This window comes from Grus americana, chromosome 1, assembly GCF_028858705.1.
Source record: "Grus americana isolate bGruAme1 chromosome 1, bGruAme1.mat, whole genome shotgun sequence".
NCBI lineage: Eukaryota > Metazoa > Chordata > Aves > Gruiformes > Gruidae > Grus > Grus americana.
This window is the reverse complement of record NC_072852.1, coordinates 63,880,248-63,900,846: the sequence shown is the minus strand read 5'-3', so window position 1 is coordinate 63,900,846 and position 20,599 is coordinate 63,880,248. Positions and strand designations below refer to the sequence as shown.

The 20,599-nt window shown below is 47.3% G+C and overlaps 1 protein-coding gene and 1 long non-coding RNA gene across 10 annotated transcripts in view; one reads left to right on the top strand and one right to left on the bottom strand.

The window, feature by feature from the left end:
* Positions 1–1,428: 1,428 nt before the first annotated feature.
* LOC129202168 (uncharacterized) lies at positions 1,429–17,452 on the top strand. Its single transcript, XR_008575643.1, has 5 exons — positions 1,429–1,543; positions 1,657–1,937; positions 11,098–11,251; positions 14,514–14,694; positions 16,588–17,452. It is a non-coding gene; the product is annotated as an uncharacterized LOC129202168 (long non-coding RNA).
* The window catches only part of HIPK2 (homeodomain interacting protein kinase 2), a 141,683-nt gene continuing 128,968 nt past the window's right edge, over positions 7,885–20,599 (bottom strand). For all 9 annotated transcript variants that reach the window (XM_054814346.1, XM_054814291.1, XM_054814355.1 and 6 more), the window contains one exon: positions 7,885–19,130. In XM_054814346.1, the coding sequence (XP_054670321.1) occupies positions 18,663–19,130 (468 nt within the window). In that variant the 3' untranslated portion in view covers positions 7,885–18,662. The remainder of the gene's footprint in view (positions 19,131–20,599) is intronic.

Below are 20,599 nucleotides of genomic sequence, written 5' to 3'. Positions count from 1 at the left end.
GCTGTGGGGATCTGCGTGCCCACAGTACCACCTCGGTACCTCCACAATGTGTTAGTCTGTCCCATGGAGACAGCCCCTGGTCACAAGAGAGACCAGACTGCCTGAGAAATGAGGGATGAGTGAGGAGGGCAGAGCTGGAGAGTTCTCCTGACCCTGCTTACACTTCTCCTAACCTTTATCCAAAAGGTTTAACTGTACTGTCATGGTTGATGATATCATAATATCATCCTCTTGGTTGTTATCAGCAGCAAGGTTCAAATGATATAATTTCTCCTTACCTGCGGGTCTACTCTGAAATCTGCTGGAGTCTTTTCATTAGCATCAATTAGCATCAGATATGAGTTTATGATTGCCGTTCCCTGGAGGTATAAAAGATGCGTCACACTCATTCTCTTCCTTTTCGGGATGCTCAGCATGATCAGAGGGTCTCCTCTGCAGGAGAGCAGTAGCAGTTACATTTGCTTCTCCAGAGGAGTTACGGGGCTTCTTTCCACTTGCTGGGCCCCTTTCATGCAGCGTGCATGGGGCTCCTTCCCACCAAGACAGATTCCCTGATTGCAGGGTTCCCCAGAGAATTAAGACAGATTTTTTTCCTACAAGTCCTTAAAGAAATCAGTGCTACTCACCAGGAAACAGATTCAAGATCATACAGCTGTCGTGCCAGGGTAACCTGTCGTATAAGCCCGTATAAAGAGCATATGCCAGGCCACGGAGAGCACAGGAGAAACACACCTTGCACGGTACAGAGGGTAGATGCAGCAGAATTGGTTTCAGATGATTTTTACTGTATTTGGCAACATACCTCAAGTGCCCTTTGCTGAGGAGGCCTGTTAATAAATGGAGACAGAGGCCGTAATAAACCAAAGAACAACTGCTTCACACTTCAGAGAGTAAATATAGTGTCCTGGGCAAGCAAGCGGGATGGCGCAGTTACAGAGAGCTTGGCACAGACCAGGTAGGACCACTGATAACACTGCATATTGCAAAGAGGAAAATCAGGGTGATGGGGGAAAATAAAGAAAAAAAGGAAGAAGAAAAGTGAGAGAGAAGGCAGCCACAGAAACCTGAGCTTTATCGTGTCAGCATTGCTCTGTGACCCTGTCTGCCTATAGTTAGAAAGCAAGGAGGCACATACCCTATAAAAAATCTCTTAAAAAACCCAAGTCCTTTCTCTGTGACCTCAGCTTGTAGTGAAGTAAGGTCATAAATGACAAATCTGATTCAGGAAAATTTCCTCAAAGTTTTCATGTAAACATAAGGAGTAATAAAACATTATGAAAGGAACCCAAGCATTGTTTCTGTTGTAAACTGCAGGCGGTTTACATCTCAGAGATTGCTTATCAGTTACTCTTTTTCTGCAAAGCAGATCATTGGCTTCTTGAGCATCTGCACATAGCTCAAAACCTTGGAGTATTTCTTGGTGAAAGCCCTGTCTCCTTTGAAAACTCTGGAAGTGGTAATGAGGAAAGACAAAATGGACACCCTTCTCCGCTCAGTTTTCTTCTCATGAGACTGAAATCAGGATGCTGCCTTTGTGGCTGAGGTAAAATATATGGGGGGGGGGGGGGGGGTGTGGGTGTGTGAAAAAAACCAACCAACAATCCAAACAGTCCCTCACCTTCCAGAGAAGTGATATTCTTCATCTTCATTACTTAGCCAGGAGCCTCTGGAGAGCAATGCATTTAAGAAACCAGAAGACTCTCATTTTTGTTCAAAGGAAGGGCAACTGAGATGATGAATGGGCCCCCATGACCTTTCGCCATCCAGATTTTGCGTTCAAGTAGTTCCATCAATTTGCTGGGAATCTCACAATCAATGGTTCCAGCACTGGATGTGTCGGAGCTGTTAACATTTGATATCCAACTGAGGTATTATAAAATCCTCTGCGCGGGCACAGCGCTGTTCCCTGTGATCAAAGGCAAGCCCTGTGATGAAAGGTATGTGTTTGAGGATCTTTGACTCCTTCTAGAGAAAAGCACTGGTGATGTCCTTACTTGAGTGCTGAATGAATATTCTGCTTACTTTTACTTTACCTCTAGCACCAACTACATTTTTAACATAAATCTTTGAGTACTTTTTTTGCAATTGTCTCTATGTTCTCTGAATTCTTCTGCTACCTCTGTTTCAAAGCACCTGAATTACAAGGTCTCCCAACTCTACCGGCTCTGGCTGGGATGGAGTTAATTTTCTTCACAGCAGTCCGTATAGTGCTGTGTTTTGGATTTGTGTCCAAAACAGTGCTGATAAGGCACCAGTGTTTTAGCTATTGCTGTGCAGCGCTTGCACAAAGTCAAGGCTTTCCCTGTTTCTCATTCTGACCCCCCCCCCCAGCGAGTAGGCTGGGGCAGGGCAAGAAGCTGGGGTGGGACAGCCGGGACAGCTGCCCCCAGCTGACTAGAAGGATATTCTATACCATATAATGTCATATTCAGCAATAAAAACTGAGGGGAAAGGGGAGATTCCAAAGCTGCTGTTGCTCAGGGACTGGCTGAGCATCAGTCTGCTGGTGCGAGGTGGTGAGTGATGCCCTTGCATCACTTGTGGTTTTTCTTTTTTCACTTGTTAAGCTGTCTTTATCTCAACCCAGCCTTCTTTCACGCCCATATATTTGAATATTTCTACCGTGCTCAGCACTCAAAAATGTCATCTAGCACCCAACCTGCTTTACTTCATGTGGATGTACAGCATCCACAAACTGGCCACGACTGACTTTTCAGTGCCGCCAAGCTGCAGTTAAATACCAAGAATAAGACAGGATTTCAAAATCCCTTCACTTCTTGGTACTGACGGTGCGTACCTGGGGGGGGAGCCGAGCCGAGCCGAGCCGAGCCGAGCCGAGCCGAGCCGAGCCGAGCCGAGCCGAGCCGAGCCGAGCCGAGCCGAGCCGAGCCGCGGCAGGGCGGGCGGCCGGAGGCTGCGGGCGCCGGGTGCCCTCTGCCGGCCGCCGGGGCCGTGCGCCTGGGAAGGGCTGGGTGCCTGCAGGAGTGGTTGTGGGGTGCAGCGCCCGGGGGCGGTGGGGTCATGGCTCCGCCATTAGGGATGGTGGGAAAAATATGTTCTTCCTGCACCCCAACGGACTGTCTTGTGCACACCCCACTTGGGAGACCTCCGCTCCAGAGGTTGGATGGAAAAATCTGATTGAGAGGGGACCTGATTTTTTTCAAGCGGTTGAGCACCCCAACCCAGTCTTCTGTATTTTGGTTAGAGCAGTGGAAACTCATTGCTTCTGAAAAAAAAAAAATCTCCTCTTTTCCCTTTCACACCTACATCACTATTTTCTTCTACTCCTCTTCAACCCGCTGCCTGTTTTCCACTCAGCTCTCTTTCGTTTCCTCTCGTGCCTGGTCTCTGAACAGTTCATCCCCTTTATCCACCTTTCCCAGTAACACCAGACCCTCCCCCATCGTGTGGTGCCCTTCCCCTGCTTCACACGGTCTTTTTTACCTCCTTTGTTTTATCTGTCCGCGTTGTGCACCCCCATTTCCATATTTTAGCAGGCAGCATAAAGGGCGGGGGGGGTGGTGGTGGAGAGAATGACAGATTGGGGCAAGCGACACAGCTAGAGGGGATCACACGGATTTGGGGAAAGGATTCCCAGCTGCTTTCGTTCTTCCCTGCCAGTGTTTTAACACCAGCGGGGCACACACTCGTGAAGGGTTAAAACAAACACGCTAGGAAAGAAGTTCTTATCACAGGGCTGAATGGTGAACCATCACCATCAGTGTCTCTGGGCCTTGTCTCCGTGCAAACACAGTCATTCCTGATATTATTTTAAAGCCTTAAAAAAAACCCCCAACCTAATGGGATTTGCTTTCGCCGTCACTCTCCACTACACACTGTTGCCTCTCGCAAGCTGCACCAGGCCCCCCACCCCCCTCCCCGCCATCCCTTGGCTTTCACCTGCCCTGCTAAATTATGCACGCGCATGCTGGGGTGAAACCAATATTGAGAGAAAATAAAGGAGACGAGGGGAGAGGTGAGGAAATGGGATCATGCAGGGCAAGGGTCGTTGAAAAAAGAGGAGGGGGTACTCTGAGCCTGGGGAAGACAGGGATGGGGAGGGAGACATGGCTGGCTCAAAGACACGGAAGAGAGCAGAGCTCTGACGTCTGGGGACTCCACGTCACATACATAACATTTTTAAGAACAGGGTAGACAAATAATACGGCACATGCAGGTGAAGTATAGCTGAACCTTCATTGATGCCTCCTGTGGTCTCCTTCCAGACCTGCCTTTATTATTCCTGTCGCTCATATTCCATAAACTCCTGAGGAGGCCTGTTGCTGTCAGAAAGAGAGAGGCAGATCAAGGATATTTGGGTGTGGAAGAAACACCCTCAGAGAGCTGACATGAGCTTTTCCCGAGCAGCCCAAAAGCACCATGATGGAGCTGTGACCCAGACCCTGGTCTGTGGGGGAGCAGTTCAGCAGCAGCCTCGCTCTTTGCCTGCGTGAATTCCTCTCTGTGGTTTTCAGCCTGTCCCTGAGCATCTGGAAGTGATGGGAATTTTTGTCTCAGGGTCCAGCCACAGTATCGTGAACTACAGTAAGTCCTTCTTTTTAACCATACTTCCCTGGCTCCCCTCCTTTTTTCCCCCTGTGACATTACTACAAGTTTTAATTCCCCCCCGCCCCCCCCCCCCCCCCGGGCTTGGAATAAAAAAAGGGGAATAAAGTGACTTTTTCATACTTAATGAGTTCACACACCAGAGGCAGTATGCTGTCCAAGTACAAATGGGAAGCGTTCCATGTGCCTGCTGGAATTCTGGCCTCCTGCACCCCAACACCACACGTCCGGATGTGTCCAGCAAGGCCTGTGCGCAAACGCAGCCTGGAGCTAAGTGTACTTAAGCTACCTGGTGCGCCTTTTCATTGGACCTTCTTGGTACAGGGTTAGCACAGGTGTGACGAGTCCCCGTGGGGATGGAGTGCTGCTCCCTGGCCTGTGCTGGGTCCCCAGGGCTGGCACGGCGGTGGCGGCACTGCCCGGAGCAGCCTGCTCCTGTCCCAGCCTGCTGCCTTGACAAAAGGGCATTAGCGTGGCTCAGGATCCGTGCATCCAGCTCCTCCCGTGCCTGCTTCCCTCTGAGCAAAAGCCCCGAATAGCAGAGACTTTGATATACGGTGCAGTGCGGCGGCCTTTAAATAACAGCCTTCATTGCTCATTATTTGCACAGCTACCTCGCAGGAGAAAAACATAAAGGGAAAGCGCATTGCAGGAAACGCTGATGCAGGCACGTTTGCCCTGGCCTGACTGGCATAGTAAGAAAGAGAAGACACAAAAATTTACAATCTTGTAAATTGTCTACAGCTCCAGCACGGGTTTGCTGTGGACATCTGACACACGTGCACAGGTGACTAAAGGGCAACGGTCTGCGTTACATGGAGCAGGACCATTCCCTTCCCTCTCCCAGTCCCCCATCCAGTTTCATTTGAAGTGAATAGCAACTAGGAGGGCAGAGCAGCGTTGGAAGTCAGACAAGTTCTCCTTATATGGATAAATACAAATTTAGGTCCCAAATTTTGATGCCAAAGAATTAAAACATAGCCGCTGCATTGGAAAGCACAAGCAGCACGTGCCAGGAACAGCTGCACCGCTACGCGTGTGCCATGTCGGCGTCTCGCCCCACCCTCCCAATTTTCACTGAGCTATACCCACCTTGAATAAACCGGTTTTGCCAAGGCGAAGGCTCTCAGAGGGGCAGCAGAAATTCCTTCTTGCCCACGAAGAGCTGGACTAGCCCACGCTTCGTGGTGGTAATTCCTACCCGCTGCTCAGGCTCATGTTCTCCAGGTGCCGACGTTACTGCAGCTCCAGAGGGTTTGTCCCAGAGGGAGAGATGCATCATCAGCTGACCTCAGCTTGGCAGTGGACTGGGGTCTCCGAGCCCGGCCGGGCAGCGTAAGCCTCGTGCAAGTTGCACTTCGTATCTTTTGAGCGAGCCCACAGCGATGGGGGATGAATTCCTTGTGACCAGCTGTGCCAGTGGAAGATGCATGGACACTCCTGGCCTCCTGCTGGTCAGTAAGAGTGCCCTTGGGTTTCGGTAAGATGGCTACCAAGTTAGATTTAACTGAACTCAGGAGTATTTACAAGTGGATATGCAGATAAATGACCGATCCGAGGAGAAACCCAGGAAGCGGCTGCACTTGCAGACCAGTCCTTGGTCTTGGGGAGGCTGGAGACCAGGCTTGGGCCACTGATGGTGTTGGATTGTCTAAGTCCGTTCTCATCCTTTTATCTGGTGGCTGAAACTACCCGCTGTTTCCTCTTGCAAGGCATCGCAGGCTTCATTAGAAGCAGCCCTGCTTAAACTGAGAAACTATTTTCCCCTACTGGGAAAAAATGGTCAGAAAGTGTATTCTCCAACTACAATGCATTTTTAATCTGTTTTGGTCTTGGACAACAGAATGACGAATATTTTTTGCAGTGTTATAGATAGGTTTTACAAAACAAAGAAACAAAACAAAAAAAAAAGAAGACACTGTAACATGATACAAATATGGAGAAACTCTGCACTAGTTAATCTAGCTCTTCTGGATTTACAGGCGTTTCTGAGACGAGATCGTTCACCAGCGTCTCTTCTTATATCATGACCCAGTAAACTCCCCATTTCCAGTACAGCACCTAACCCTGCAATTACCTGTTAGCATATGTTTAAAAAGCTTGATGTTTAATAGGACACACAATTTTAAATTAAACGCAGACTTAATTGGTTTGCTGAACAGGCCCAGGCATTAGTTTTAATTGCTTTTGCTGAGTTGGGGTCTCAGCTAGTTTAAGGCAGCTAGGAGAAAGGTCTCATGACCTTTCTTGCTACCAAAAGTTTCAGTATCTACCTAGAAACCCATAGCACCAGTTTCCACAACGCTCGCTGCTTGTCTCCAGGCATTCCTGAGGCAGAAGGCTGGAAAACCAAGCCCGTGCAAAGGGGCCTTTGACTCGCTGCCGGCACCCACTGATAAAACAAGCTTCCTGCTCCACCTGAAGGTTTGTGTCCCGCTGCGAGCCCATCGCCCGGCGGTGCTGCGCGGTGCTGCCAGGCAGTCGTCACACGTTTGCAGACACCATTTGTCAGGCACCTAACGCAAAGTGTGTCCCCGTACTGTAGGCAGCCCGGAGCAGCCCATCGACGGTTCCTCTGGCCATCCCCGGGAATGGAGAGGCTGAACTAAGGAGATGAATCCCCCAGGCCAGGAAACCCCGTAGCTTGCACGTGAGTCGCTACGCTGGGAAAAGTCAGCAACAAACCCGGCAGGTCTTATTCTTCCTGCGTTAAGAGGAGTTGTTGAGGAGCCATTTGCCTCCTCCAAGGTGACACTGCGATAGAACAGGGGACCGTTTGCAGACACACCTCCAGCTTGCTCCTGAGAGAACCTCGTGGTGAAAATCAGGCACGTCCCAAATAGCAGGTACTGCTGTTGGCAACAGGTGGTGGTTTAAGCCTCTTCAGGTCTATATCAGCCTTTCAAAGGTCAGCTGGGACTTGGCAAAACAATGATTAAGGGAGCAAATGAAATGACGGCTGAGGCAAAAGGAAAAGACAAACCAGACGGGTATTTGCAGCCGATCCCCACGCCGCAATCGGCACAGCGGGACGTAGCAGGGGGCTCGTGACGGAGCTGAACGCGGCAGCTCTGGGCACCCTTCTGTGCTCCAGATCTGAACATCTGAATGCAGATGCTCTTCTGCCCTGGGGAAAAAAAAAAATACATCTCACAGATCTAAACATGTCACCTCAAAGGGAAAACTATTTATTATTAATGATACTATTACTGCTGTTTTTCCAATAGGCTGAGGAGATTAAATAATAGTAACTGAAAACTAACCAAATGTTCAGACCAAACTTTAACTAGCGAGAAGACATACAGACACACAAGCTGTGCAGTGACTTAAAACAGTTTAATGTAATTCCAAGACAAAGTGTGATTACATTTCTACACATATACAATATGCATATGTGAGTTTACAAATTCTGATTAATAACTCGTTTCACCTCAGAGACCGAAAAAATGATCAAAAAGAAACCGTGAATAACAAGCTATAACATAGTTCACCACAACGGGACCTCCTTTCTCACCCTACAGTTAGTAATATTACAATTAAAATAACTATATTCTTCTATAATGTATCTTCTGTTAAAATCATCTCATAAATTTACAATGCTATTATTAGTTTCCAAGACTAATATAAATTCACTCCATTTTTCTACAACGAAAATGATTATTAATTAGAAGCACACAACGTCATGATGAAAAACACAAGCATTTTTTTTAGTAGCAAGAACTTGATTGGTTAAGAATTAGTTTTCTTGTAAAACATTCTAAAGCCAAGTAAAATATCCATTCTTATAACATACCTATAATATGAGACTAAGGAATAGGTTACATATAGGTCTACAACACATCAGTTTGTTTTTGTTTTTTCTTTTAAAAGAAGAAAGACATATTTACCAAAAGAAAAAAAAAAAAAGGAAAAAAAGGAGGGGGAAAAAAACCCAAAAGAAAAAAGAAAGGGACAATTCACATAGGAAAAAAGCAGTACACAAGAAAATACTGTTGCACACAATAATTTTCACAAAGATTAACATGGATTAACACTCTTATTACAGAAACCGTACAGTGAAGGAACACAACGGCTCAGGGCTTTCGTGGGGTTACTGGGCTGAGATGATACTGTAGAGAAAGAACCACTCGAGATCCAGAGCTGGGGCAGGGGCATCTTTTCCCTTGCGATTGTGATAGCATTTCACAGCTTTCCCCCCCCCCCCCCCTTCCCCTTAATAATTTTGGTGCAGTGTATATTAACTTCCACTTTCCATCCAGAGTACGCTGGGCTTGTGGGCAGTCGAAAGGCAGAAAACACTCCTTCCATTTCCCGCCTCCTGTTTTTAAAAGGATTTTACGGCTCATAAAAAGACATGTTTCACCCGTTGGTTCGTTTCTAACTACCCGAAGTCTAGACTCTTCACCTTACGAGATGCCCCTCTTTCTTCTCTCTTTCTCGCTCCCTCTCTTTCTCTCTCTCTCTCTCACACACACTCCTTTAATAAAGCTATTAATGACACTTCCTCTCCTTTCAGAAATTTGATTTGGTATGAAAGATACAGGCTACATTCTGGTTCTGCCCAAGTAGAATCTGGTACCCAAAATGCCTCGATTGCTCTGTTGGTGAAACATGGGATGAGGAGATCCTTTTTTACACCTGAAATGGTTGTGCCCTGGGATATCCGTGGAAGTTTTGTTTTGAGAAGAATACAGTGGAAAAAAAAATATTTAAAAAAATCAAACACATAAGGGATAAAGGGGGAAAAAAAGAAAAGCCAGAAGTGTTGTACGTAACCACGTGAGGTGGAAGCGTTGCAGAAGCACTTTATTTCCTTGCTGAGGGCAGAGGTGCTATATGTAACCATTCGGATCCTACGGGATGTGCGTAGCCAGTGTTGGAAACCCCTTCTTGCCTAACAAGCTGCAAGCCAAAGTATTCCACAAGGCTCTGTGGCTCCTTCATTTGAGTGTGCTGGTATTTGCGGGTCTGACTCCCCCCACGGGAACAGAAGACCGGGCAGGCGCCAAGGGCAGCTAAGTGTGGGTTTTTTGGGTGGCGGTGCACGGTGAGAAAGGGCGGACGTTTTCCAGTTGGCCCGAGTGCTGCTGACAGTCCTGGCTCGCCGTATGATACGTTATCGCTTTGGTAATGTGGATGACGGGGTGGGCACGGCAGCCCTGGAATGGTACTGAGGGAGGAGGAGGAGGAGGCGGCAGGTTGCGCTCTCCCGGCCCCACCACCGCCGCCGATTGTACTGGGAGCAGCACAGGCGCCCAACTGCAAAGCATCGCCGATCGCTCCTTCTCACTACCTCTGCTCTAAGCTGACTGACAGAGCCCCGTCAGGCACGGTGGAAACACGTAAGGAGCCCTCCTGAGAGTACCCGAGCTCCACGACTGAAGCTCGGTTCCTCAGATGTACATCAATGTATTTTTAAATGCCAATTCCTGTACTTTCATGACCTCAAAGTACCATTTTGCCCAGCAGACACGTATACCATCTTCATTGGTTACCCAAGTGAAAGAACACAACGGACAAAACTAGACAGCTAAGCGAGACTGGGGAGGGGGGGAATGTGATATATCAAAATGCAAAGTACGGGATAACAACAGCGGGGAAACAGCTTTGATGGGAACCGGCATGGGCTGAGAAAACAGAGCTGACAAGGAGATGGTCAGTGAACTTTGTATTTCGTTTACTGGTTCAAAACATTTCTGCGGTGGCAAGCATCGTTTGTAAGAAAGGGGTGAACAGATGAAAGCCAAATTACAGCATTGCCTCAGAGTGGCTGTCACACACACACGCACACACACACACACAAACCCCCCCACAGAATAAAAACAGGCATTCACTAACTCAGGAATTAATCGTTTGGCTAATGATTTATCGACAGTACAATACAATCCTTCCTTTGAATATCCTTCATTCTCCTGATGCGGGTATCTTCATCCAGATGAGGATCCTACATAGAACAGTGAATTTAGTATTGTGCCCCCTGCTTCAACCCAAGGAGCCTGATAAAGTATGTTATTAAAACAAGTGGACAAACAAATAGCTTATCTGTTGGACTAAAACTTTAGAGTGGGTGGAGTGGTTTTTTGGACCAGACTTTGGAATACAGTGGATTACTTGATCTCTGGACTGACTTTCCAACACTATGTTATATCTCAAAACAGAATATACATATTAAAGACACACTTGTACTTTTCCATTTTTAACGGGCAAAATTAAAAAGAGGCAGCTGTATTGAGTTTTTGAAGGTGTCACTTACAAACACAAGATTTCCCTTAAAAAGTACCAGTTTAAATGTAAACTATAAAACACTGTAATAACTATAAAATGTAGCCAGAAAACTGTTTAAGTAGCCACAGTCTATTATTCAGTTCATATTGGTTTAAAATGTGACTCATTAAATATCTTCTAGAAGGCCAAAGCATTTTACAGTAGCTATAAACATATATACTTACATGTGCATTTTAACATCACAATTGATTAAAATACATAAAAGAGTAATCTATTCCTTGGTTTAATTTTTTTTTCTTTTTAAAGATTCACTGTCTTCAGAATTCACTCAAGCAACAATGACCAGGGTGGGCATTTATCGCTATTCCGCCCCTGCAGAGTTCAGAGTCTTTGAATCAAAGTTCAAGCTGGCTACATGTTTTCAAAAAGGCTAAAACCAGGATGAATGCCCACATTTGAGGTAATTATTGCCATTAGGTCACAGTTTGCGTAATATAAGTGTATCTAAATCCTTCTTTAAAAAAAACGAAGGTATCCCGCAGTACTGGGGGATACCCTTTGTAGCAATCAGAATCCAGAATGCTGATCAGTGGGTTTGCTTCCAAAGGAGCCGGTGGTCCTGGAGCACCAGGCGCCCCAGGGACAGACACCGACCAGCCTAGAGCTCAGGCGAGCAAGCCTGCAACGAGCCTTTTTTTTTTTTTTTTTTTAAAGAAAAAGAAAACGAAATAAAAAATCAGAGGTGCCATAAAATAGATGGGTAACATTTCTGATCAGAATTCCAGACCAAAGCTTTTCTATCTGTCTTATTCCTTTCCAAACAGTTTGCTGGGAAAAAAAAAAATCAAAACACATCGGCATTAAATATTAACTCTAAGCCAGCACTGCAAAAACTCCTTGGCTATGTTCTGAAAGTGGGATAAGCTTTGCTTTTGCTCTGAGCATTGTTGCCCCATTGCTTTCTGTTTCAAAGAGGAAACCTTGTGAGGAAGAGAAAGGAGGAGGAAAGGAGGAGGAAAGGAGGAGGAAAGGAGGAGGAAAGGAGGAGGAAAGGAGGAGGAAAGGAGGAGGAAAGGAGGAGGAAAGGAGGAGGAAAGGAGGAGGAAAGGAGGAGGAAAGGAAAAATTAAAATCCCTGGCTGTCAGAAGTACACGCAAGTATTTACAAGGTTTGTGTGAATCTGCACACGGTTCCCCTCACAGCAAAAGAGTTAAGAACAGAGATGTCACAATATTTATCAGTGCAGTAAAAAATATCATTTTTGGAAAAAAATATACCTTTAGTATTGCCTTTCTTAGATTAACTATGATAAGCAAAAGATTAAAAACAAAAACTTTACCTTCAAACACACGTGGATAGTCTGTTATAGCAGCACTGCTAAAACTGGAAGGACAAAGCTAACCCGTAAATGAGAAACAGGAGTTTCAAACCATAAATGCCGAACGCAAAGCCTCCTAGTATGCTTCCTAACACTTCTGAAGAACCAAGCCAATCTACCGTTCAAATTTCACTCTTGACACACGCAAATGCTCTAAACCGCGTCTTCCCACTGAAAGCATTTGACAGGCGCAGAGCTCAGCCCCGCTTACCTCCAGCCTGGTTCTCACACCTCCACGTGCATCAGCAGCTCCTCACAGGTAACTACCACCTCTGGGGTCACCCCCAGCGACTACGTTTGTCACGGGGGGGAAAAGACACCTCCAGCGCGGAGCCCTCGGTTAGCAGTGCTCCTCTGCACGCTGCCTGCGCTTACTTCAGGGGGCCGCCCCTGCGGTGGGTCCCGCTGTGTGCCCGGGGGTGGGCGGTGAGCGCGGTGGCATCATGGCGTCACCCGCTGGTAGTGGCGTTCCCGGGGGGGTGGGAAGGATGGACCATGGGGACGGGGACCAGCCCGGAGAGCCCAGCGCCTCCCGTCCAACGCAGTACTCCAGCAAAGAGCCCACGCACGGCCATTTACAACAGGACTGCCACCACGGCTTCGAGCACTGCTGTAAAACATGGCGCCTCGCTCAGCGTCTGCAGGCCAGGGTGGAATTCTCACCGTCGTCAGAGGCTGCTTTGCCAGAGTACGGCAGTGGGGGAACCCCGGCAGCACAGACCCATCTTCTCCCCGAGTACGGAGGGAGCAAAATGATTCGTAGGTGCAGGAACGGGCCACAAGAAGTAAGCCGGGGACACCGCATACATCAGACGCAGGCTCTCCTCACAGGAGCACCAGTGAGACCTGGGAACGGAGCGGGGGTGGCACAGATGAGTGCCCAGGACCGCGGATCCACTGCTTGGAAGCTCCCATGGGAAACAGGATGACAGCAGGTGCAGCTCTGTCAGCAGGAAGGGGGAAATCATTCCCTTCCCACGTTTTTCCCTTCTGCGTTGCCTACCCTCGACAAAGACTATTTCTGCAGGCCTTGTGTACAGGTATCCAGGATTTGGCCCACAAGTAGCTCTGCAGATCTCTGATGGGCTGATTGCCAAGACATGGAAGAACACAGGAGTAAGCCCAATAACCTTGCCCAGCTGTGTGGAGGCCTGACCACAGCAGCACCTTGTGGGGTCTGACCCATGGAACAAAACTAGCATCCTAAATCCAGAGAAGGAGACTCTACAGAAGCATGCAGAGCATCCAGAAGCTTATCCCCACTACACAGCTCACCATTTCCACACTGCACTGTTGTCACTGAAACACTTTAATCATTGTGAACAATAATGAGAGAAGAATAAAGTTTTCGACATCCCCTACAGTTTAGGATAGCAGCAATATTTAGTGTGAATTTCTCTGCTCGTCAAGCAAGCTACTCGAAATGATGACAGAAACTTGAAAAAGGAAAAGAACAGAAAGGAAAGATGGAGTTCCACAGTGTATCCCCACTGCCTGGCAGTCATGACTGGTGGCTTCATTTCATTTCTGGAGTGGGTGGAGGTCTCTCCCTCTCTTAAAAAAAAAAAAAAAAAAGAAGTATCTTTGGTTAAAGAAAAAAAACAGGTTAATTGCCCTTCAAGTTTGCTCATGGAATTGCCTTCAAACCAAATTACAAGACTTAATCCCTTGAAAGTATAAAAAAGGAAAAATGTCACAGACAGAGGTGTCCCTTTCCTGGAATGTTTTACGTATTACAACAAAACTACTAAAGAAAGAGAGAGAGAGAGAGACCTTGCCAAGGCCCAATTTGTTGGGTGCAAGCAAGTACAACTCTGCTGAGGAAGGTGCAATTGCATTTACTTTCTCAAGCGACTGGATTTGGCCCAGTCTGCAGTGAGAAGTGCTTCCGTTCGGGCTTTCCATTCTGCTCGTGTCAGTGGTTCTTTCCACTCCCTCTTGCATTCTGGTTTCACAGCAGGAATTTGAACATCTGTCTCTGAGGAGAGGCAACATCCATGCTTCCTTCTGCTTCCCGCAAGAGAAGAATGTAAGACGAGATGATGGCGAAAGGGTCTGCTTTTTCACTGTGCCAGCCATAAGCCACCCATAAAACTTCCCGTATCTAAACATTCACCTCCCCTCTCAAGTTTCCCTGCCATTTACCCCACGCATACACAGAACATCAACCCAACCACGCTAATCCCATTTCCTCTCCAAAGGACTTTGTGAGCAAAACAAGCTGGCTGATATTATGTATGTGGCACCAACAGCATGCAAAGCTTTTGCTTCCTCTTCTAAAACGATCGGGTTTCCTCTGGGACTAATCATACCACACTTTTTTCCATACTATGCCTTTATACAGGTGTGAGAGAGGAGGTGTTGCTGGGCTCCCCCGTACCCACCAGAAAACACGCAGTGTTGCGCCATCAAAGCAATTTGACGGCTGTGCCGCGCATCTCTCACAATCACAGCGTCCCACCACCACGAGCATCTGACCACCTACGGCTGGCAGGTCAGCAACTCCAGGATGAACGACATGAAAGGTAGCTCCTCCGACATGCACTGCACCCCTTCTCACTGCCAGCATCTGCCGTTCTAACAGCTCTGCTGCCAAACGGCCCCCAAAGTCAGATTCGAGCCCACAAGGGAGAGCAGGTCAGATGGATACGCAGGAAAAACGCAATTAATACAAGTAAAACATTACTGTGATTGAGATTGCAACCTTCCACGCTTCGCCAGTCCTAGGCCAGAGGAGCGCATAAACAAGTAATTAATTTGAAGGGTTTAAGTCTGTTCTTTAGCAAAGCACTCAAGTGCATGATTAACTTTAAGTCTCTGCTGAAGTCCTATCATTTTTTTATGGAGTTTGAATTCAGTTACTGCTTCCCCCCATTCTAACATAGCAGGCAATGCAAATGAAAACATAAATATCTCAGATCTAGCAACAAGAATAGCTTAAGAAATTCCACAACAAATAATTATAGAAGAAGGGAAAATCTACATCAGGGACACACACACACACAAAAAAAAGCAAACCAAGCATCCTAGCCCTGCAGACACCTGATTCATCGTCAGTGAGAGCGGAAGAGCAGGTGAAGAACGCTGCCCTGTCTGCGGCCGTGCTTTACCCAGCCAACGCCATCCGTCCGCACCAGTGTCCTTTATCCAGCGATGGAACTGAGAGCCGCGCTCACACCTCCGCTGCGGCTCCTCTGATAGCCCTGTTTCTGGAGAGCCACCTATCTGCTTTCTCCTTTAGGAAAAACCAAACCCTTAACACATAACGTGGCCTTGGGTTGATTGAAAGGGCCCAATGATCATGGCCTGGAGCACAAATAGGTCTTGATCCCATATAAATGTCCTATCAAACAAAGTGATGGTGAGCTGGATCCTAGGGCACCAAGGCCCTTACCTGCCTTTGATCCAGCTCTCCTGACAGATCATTACGTTAACGGCTGTTTGGTTTTGGCCTCTGAATGAATGTTTCCGGACTGCTTCTGAAATGCAGATGTGACCCGGAGGATAACTCCTGTCCCTCAGGGCTGTGAGGGCTCTCACAGAGCAGCCCCACTCCCCTACGTTAGAGGCAGAGTTTTCTGCCTCGAGACAATCTCGTTTCCCCTTCCTCCTGCAGTTTTCACAAACACAGCAATCCTTCTGATGCCACTGATGAAGAGAAATAAAATTAACAACAACAACACTAAGAGAAAAAAAAAATTAACACAAAGATTAAGGAATGCGTGTGCAATTAAAACCCAGAGTAAAATATAATAATAATAAAATAATAATCATAATCATAACAACCATACAATAAAATAACATTATCTTTCCTTTTCATGACACAAGCAGCACGACACTCTCGCTCCCGAACTGGTAGGAGAGGAGAGGAATGCAACGGAGAGAGCGGGGCTTTGTTTTCCTGCCTCGGGCAAAAGGGGACATGTTGTCTTTCCAAAGGAAGCGGGGGTAAGGTGCGTAGGCTGCTGGGAGATTGCATCCTCATCTACAGTATATTGAGCTGGAATGAAGGACAGACAGGAAAAGAAAACTGTGCAAGGATAGCCCAGGAACCAGAGCTGGCAACCAGGGAGGTTATTTGGTGGTTTGCCAGAAGAGAACAGCCTTGTTGAAACGTCTATACATAGCGGGATCCCTTCTTCTTCCAGGCCAGCCAAGCACTTACCGCCAGACAATATGTTTGTCCTTGTCTTTCTGTCAGCTTTTCCCACCTGAGAGAGCCTCCTTCCTCACTGCCACCCAGGGAACCCACCCCTCACCACCCTGCTGACGAACCTGCTATTTTCCAGCATCTTGTGAAATACCCGAATACTTCATGCTCTAGTTACAGGGAAACGTAGAGTGGAACCGAGCAGCCATGTAGACTTCAGCTTTCATGGAAACATTCCATCAAACTCCCTTCTCTCCTTCCTCCCCAGGCCACCTACAGACATGGGTGCTCTAGAGACACTTCCAAATATTGATGCACCAGTGCAACAGCTGTTACCAGCGAAACTCCCCTCCCAACCAAACCCAGCTGTGGAAGAGGCTCTCTTCAGAAACCTGTCAGAAAACAAGACGACCACGTAGCGTTCCTCGGCGTGGAGGACCCACAGGACCACCGTGCTCTCAGTTCGAGGGTTACTCTATCACTTCAGGCAATCTTTCGGGGCGCAGGTGAAAAGGGAGGTAGGGAAGCGCACACTGTCACAGCTACGTTACAGTGGGTAAGGCCTGATGTATTACACCACTCTTTCCACTTAAGAAACCTGAGTTTGACTCTCTCAACTGGATTTTCTCATGCTTGCTTTGGGACTCCAGCCCTTTCCTGACCCCCTCCCATCAACAGACATAGTGAGAGATGTTGGCAACAACTAGTGTTTCACCCTTTCACAGACTAAAGTTTTGTTCCCATGTCAGACACACAACTGGGACAACCTGACAACTTGGGAGGACACGCTGTCCTCCCATTCCACCCAGAACGTCGGCAAACAGCAGACTGAGAATTCAGTTTCCGGGGAGGAAACCTGCTATTTCAACAGGATAGAAACAGACCAGTCCACAGACAAATCCCCAGACCCTCTGGGAGTCACCCTGGGTCTCACAACCAACCTGGTCACTTCCAGCCCATCCAGTGCTCAACAAAACACCCAGCTATTACACACTTCCAACCCCTACGAACCTCCCCAACACCTCGCCAAGTGAGCTAAGATTGACGACGTGGGAAAAAAACCACCACCACCAGCAGAAGAAAATCAGCAATAACAACCTCAAAAAAAATAAGAAAAAAAGAAGAAAAAAAAGAAAAAGAGCTGAGAGTAAATTCCAACTAGCCTCAGTCAGTTTCTAGGAGTACCAGTGGAAGTAAACCCTTAAACCGCGTCTGTAGTTCGGTAAGGCACTACGAGGGAATGATGTAAAACTAAGACTGTGACAGTTGTAATGGCTGTGCCGAGGAACACACCACAGAGAGAAGGCAGCATCTGCACACACACACGCACGCGCACACACACGTACATACCTGGACAATCACATTTGTTACATGCCTATGTTATATCACTTTTCTTTGTGCAATCACATTGAGGAATAGTCTATTGGTATCGTTGAAGTTCAACACAAAATAGTAAAAAGGGTGTATGACCTGTATAGTGCTACATTCTACCAGGGGGTGGGGTGGGTGGGCAGCTAAAATGTCTCCTCCTATACTAAAACGGCTAGGGTTTGAAAAGGAAAATTTCCAAATAAAATAAAATTAAATGCAACTGAAATCCAACATACATTATTAGAGATCTCATTTATGAATAGCATTTCTCAGGGATTTATCCAGTGTCTTCAAGGAAAGGGAGAAACATCCCCATTGCTTCTGCTCTCCACCAGTGCTGCACGGCCTATTTTGCCCACGTGTTTTTAAGCATAGTGGAGCTAGATCTGAATTCAGAGCACTGGGATAACTTTTTCTCCTCCTCCTTCAGCCTCCCTTACCCACTTTCTATTTCCAGAAAAAACCCCAAAACCTTATGACCAGAGAGACCACTGCAAAGATAGGGCATAAACCCTTTGAAATGCTGGATAAATCCCTAATCCATATACCTATTGGATTAAAAACCTAATGGATTTAATTTTAGGTGTTCTGGACAACAAATTTCTAAATGTAGCTCACTACTGGATGAAAATAACCTTTAAAAGTCTATTGGTGAAGTTCTTCAAAAGACAGGACCCGCTGGAGGGTCCTTCTGCTTCTCTCTCTCTCTCTAGTTTGGTGCAGAATGGTTGGTTTTTTGTGGTTTTATTTTTTTTCGGTTCTTTTTTTCCATTTTCTTTTTTTTTTTTAAATAAAAAGTGTAGAATTGGTTCTCCCCCTTCTTTCCTCTTTTTCATTTCTTCCTTAAAGTCTCCTTCGTTCAAGTTTCATGCGAGCCTCCCATTGCATTGTTAGTTTGTCATGTTCTTCAGTACAAAAGCGGCCGCCTCACTCCCCCGGGATGGGTGCGTCTCTTGCTCCTTATTCCAGTGTTTAGATGTAAGGGTACTGGTTGACCTTGGTGGGGCTCAGTGGGTATCCAGTGTAGACTGTGGAGGCTGGAGAAGCACTGATATAGGTCTGATGGGCAAACTGAGCCTGGTACTGACTCGGGTGGATGGTGGGTGAGGGCAGAACCCGCGGGCCCATGCTGACAGGGACCTGGTGGACGATGCTGGCGGGGTAGGTGGTGTGCTGCACGGCGTGCCGCGCAGACCCTTGGGAGGCCACCAGGTGCGCGACGGTGCCCGTGGAGCCCAGGGCGGCAGGGGCGGTGTATGTGTAGAGGTGGGGTTGGGTGGGCAGGTGAGCAGCGGCAGCCGCGGCCAAGTGAGGATGAACTGTACCATGGCTGGGACTATTGTGCGGGAAAGAGTACGGGGCCTGAGCTATCGTTGGAGTGATGTAGGCTTGCTGTCTCCGGTGACTCCCTGTGCGATCGGTCGTGATGTGCTGCTGGGCCTGGATAAAGATAGCAACAGTGATAAGCAGTTACAAGACAAGAGACAGCTCTTTACCTCCGCAGCGGTGCCTGGAAGCCTCCTTACACCACCAGGACGGCCTCAGGAAAGTCCCTTGTGTTCCTCCTGACACCCTCAGCATCACCACAGTCTTCCCTTGGAAATGGGTGACAGCAAAGAGTCCCTCCCAAGCCTAGGAAGACCCTGTTTTTTCATACATTCACCAAAATGGCCCCAAAAGGACAAACGAGTCCCCCAGCTTGAGCCACGATCTGCTGGCACAGCTACCACGAAGACCCAACCTTGGATGCCTGGCTCCTAAGAACATTTTCCACAAGTCCAGTCGCTCACACAAACACACAGCTCTTGTTAGTGAACTCTCTGCTGATGAAATATGGTGCGCTGATAGCTCAGGGCAGTAAAGTTGCCTCACTACGCCTGGAACAGGCAATTTATTTTTGCTCGGCTTGGGTCTTTGCGGTTATCACTTCCTCAGTTAGTAAAATAACTACTTTATTTTTTAAAGATAAAACCCTCGGCTCGATCAGATCCTGCAGGTGCCTGGTACCCTCATGTAATCAGCTATAATTACTTGAGCACAGGCAACTTCTTGCAGTTGGACAGGAACAATGTGCTTTCTCAGGGATTTTCCAAGTTGGTTTTTTTGCATTGCACAACAATGTCAGAGTTTTCCTGGTCATTTGTAGTCAGAGTATTAAATAACCAATAAAGTAGGAATTAGAAGGCAAGGAGGCCAATACTCCATGTTATTTCCTTCTATTCTTCCAAACCTTCTCATCCTCCTCCTAAGCACTCCCTGTGCTGTCATTGTGCTCTAAAATGCAGCAGCCACACTCCTCCCCCACTCTTGGAAACAGCATCTCACCCGCTTCCTCCATTTTCACTCACTCTTATTTCAAGTTTGTTTAAATTTCAACTACATTTTGAGGGGGAGGGGACAGTCTTCTCCCCCAGATTATTTTTTTTAAACCAGTTCTGCTTATATCCAGCTCTGGATACAACCCAGCGCTGTCCTCTCAGCTCTCCAGACTTTCTCCTCTTGAAATGCTGGTAACTGTGCTGTAACTTCCCTACTCTCATTATCTCACCTCGGGGAAGAGAGGCCCCAGGTGCAGTATGTGAAAAGGGCATTATTTACTGAAGCTCCTGAGGAGCCCCTGGGTCTTTTGATCACAGACTATGAAACATCTTGAGAACTGCATGCCACCAAGTAACGAGATTTGTCCAGATCTCAGCCCAGGTTTATCATGGGATGGATCGAACTCATTACATGAGGTCATGTATATGCGTAGAGGCTTTGCTTTGCCTTGTCACATCTGATCGGGGCTTCTCTCCCAATCCTGCAGCCAGGCTGATGCACTCCCTTTCAAGATGAAGAACACACTCCCCACAGCTACAGAGAATTCAGTCCTTCCCACACGGTCCTGCTCCACTCTTTGGCATCTGAGC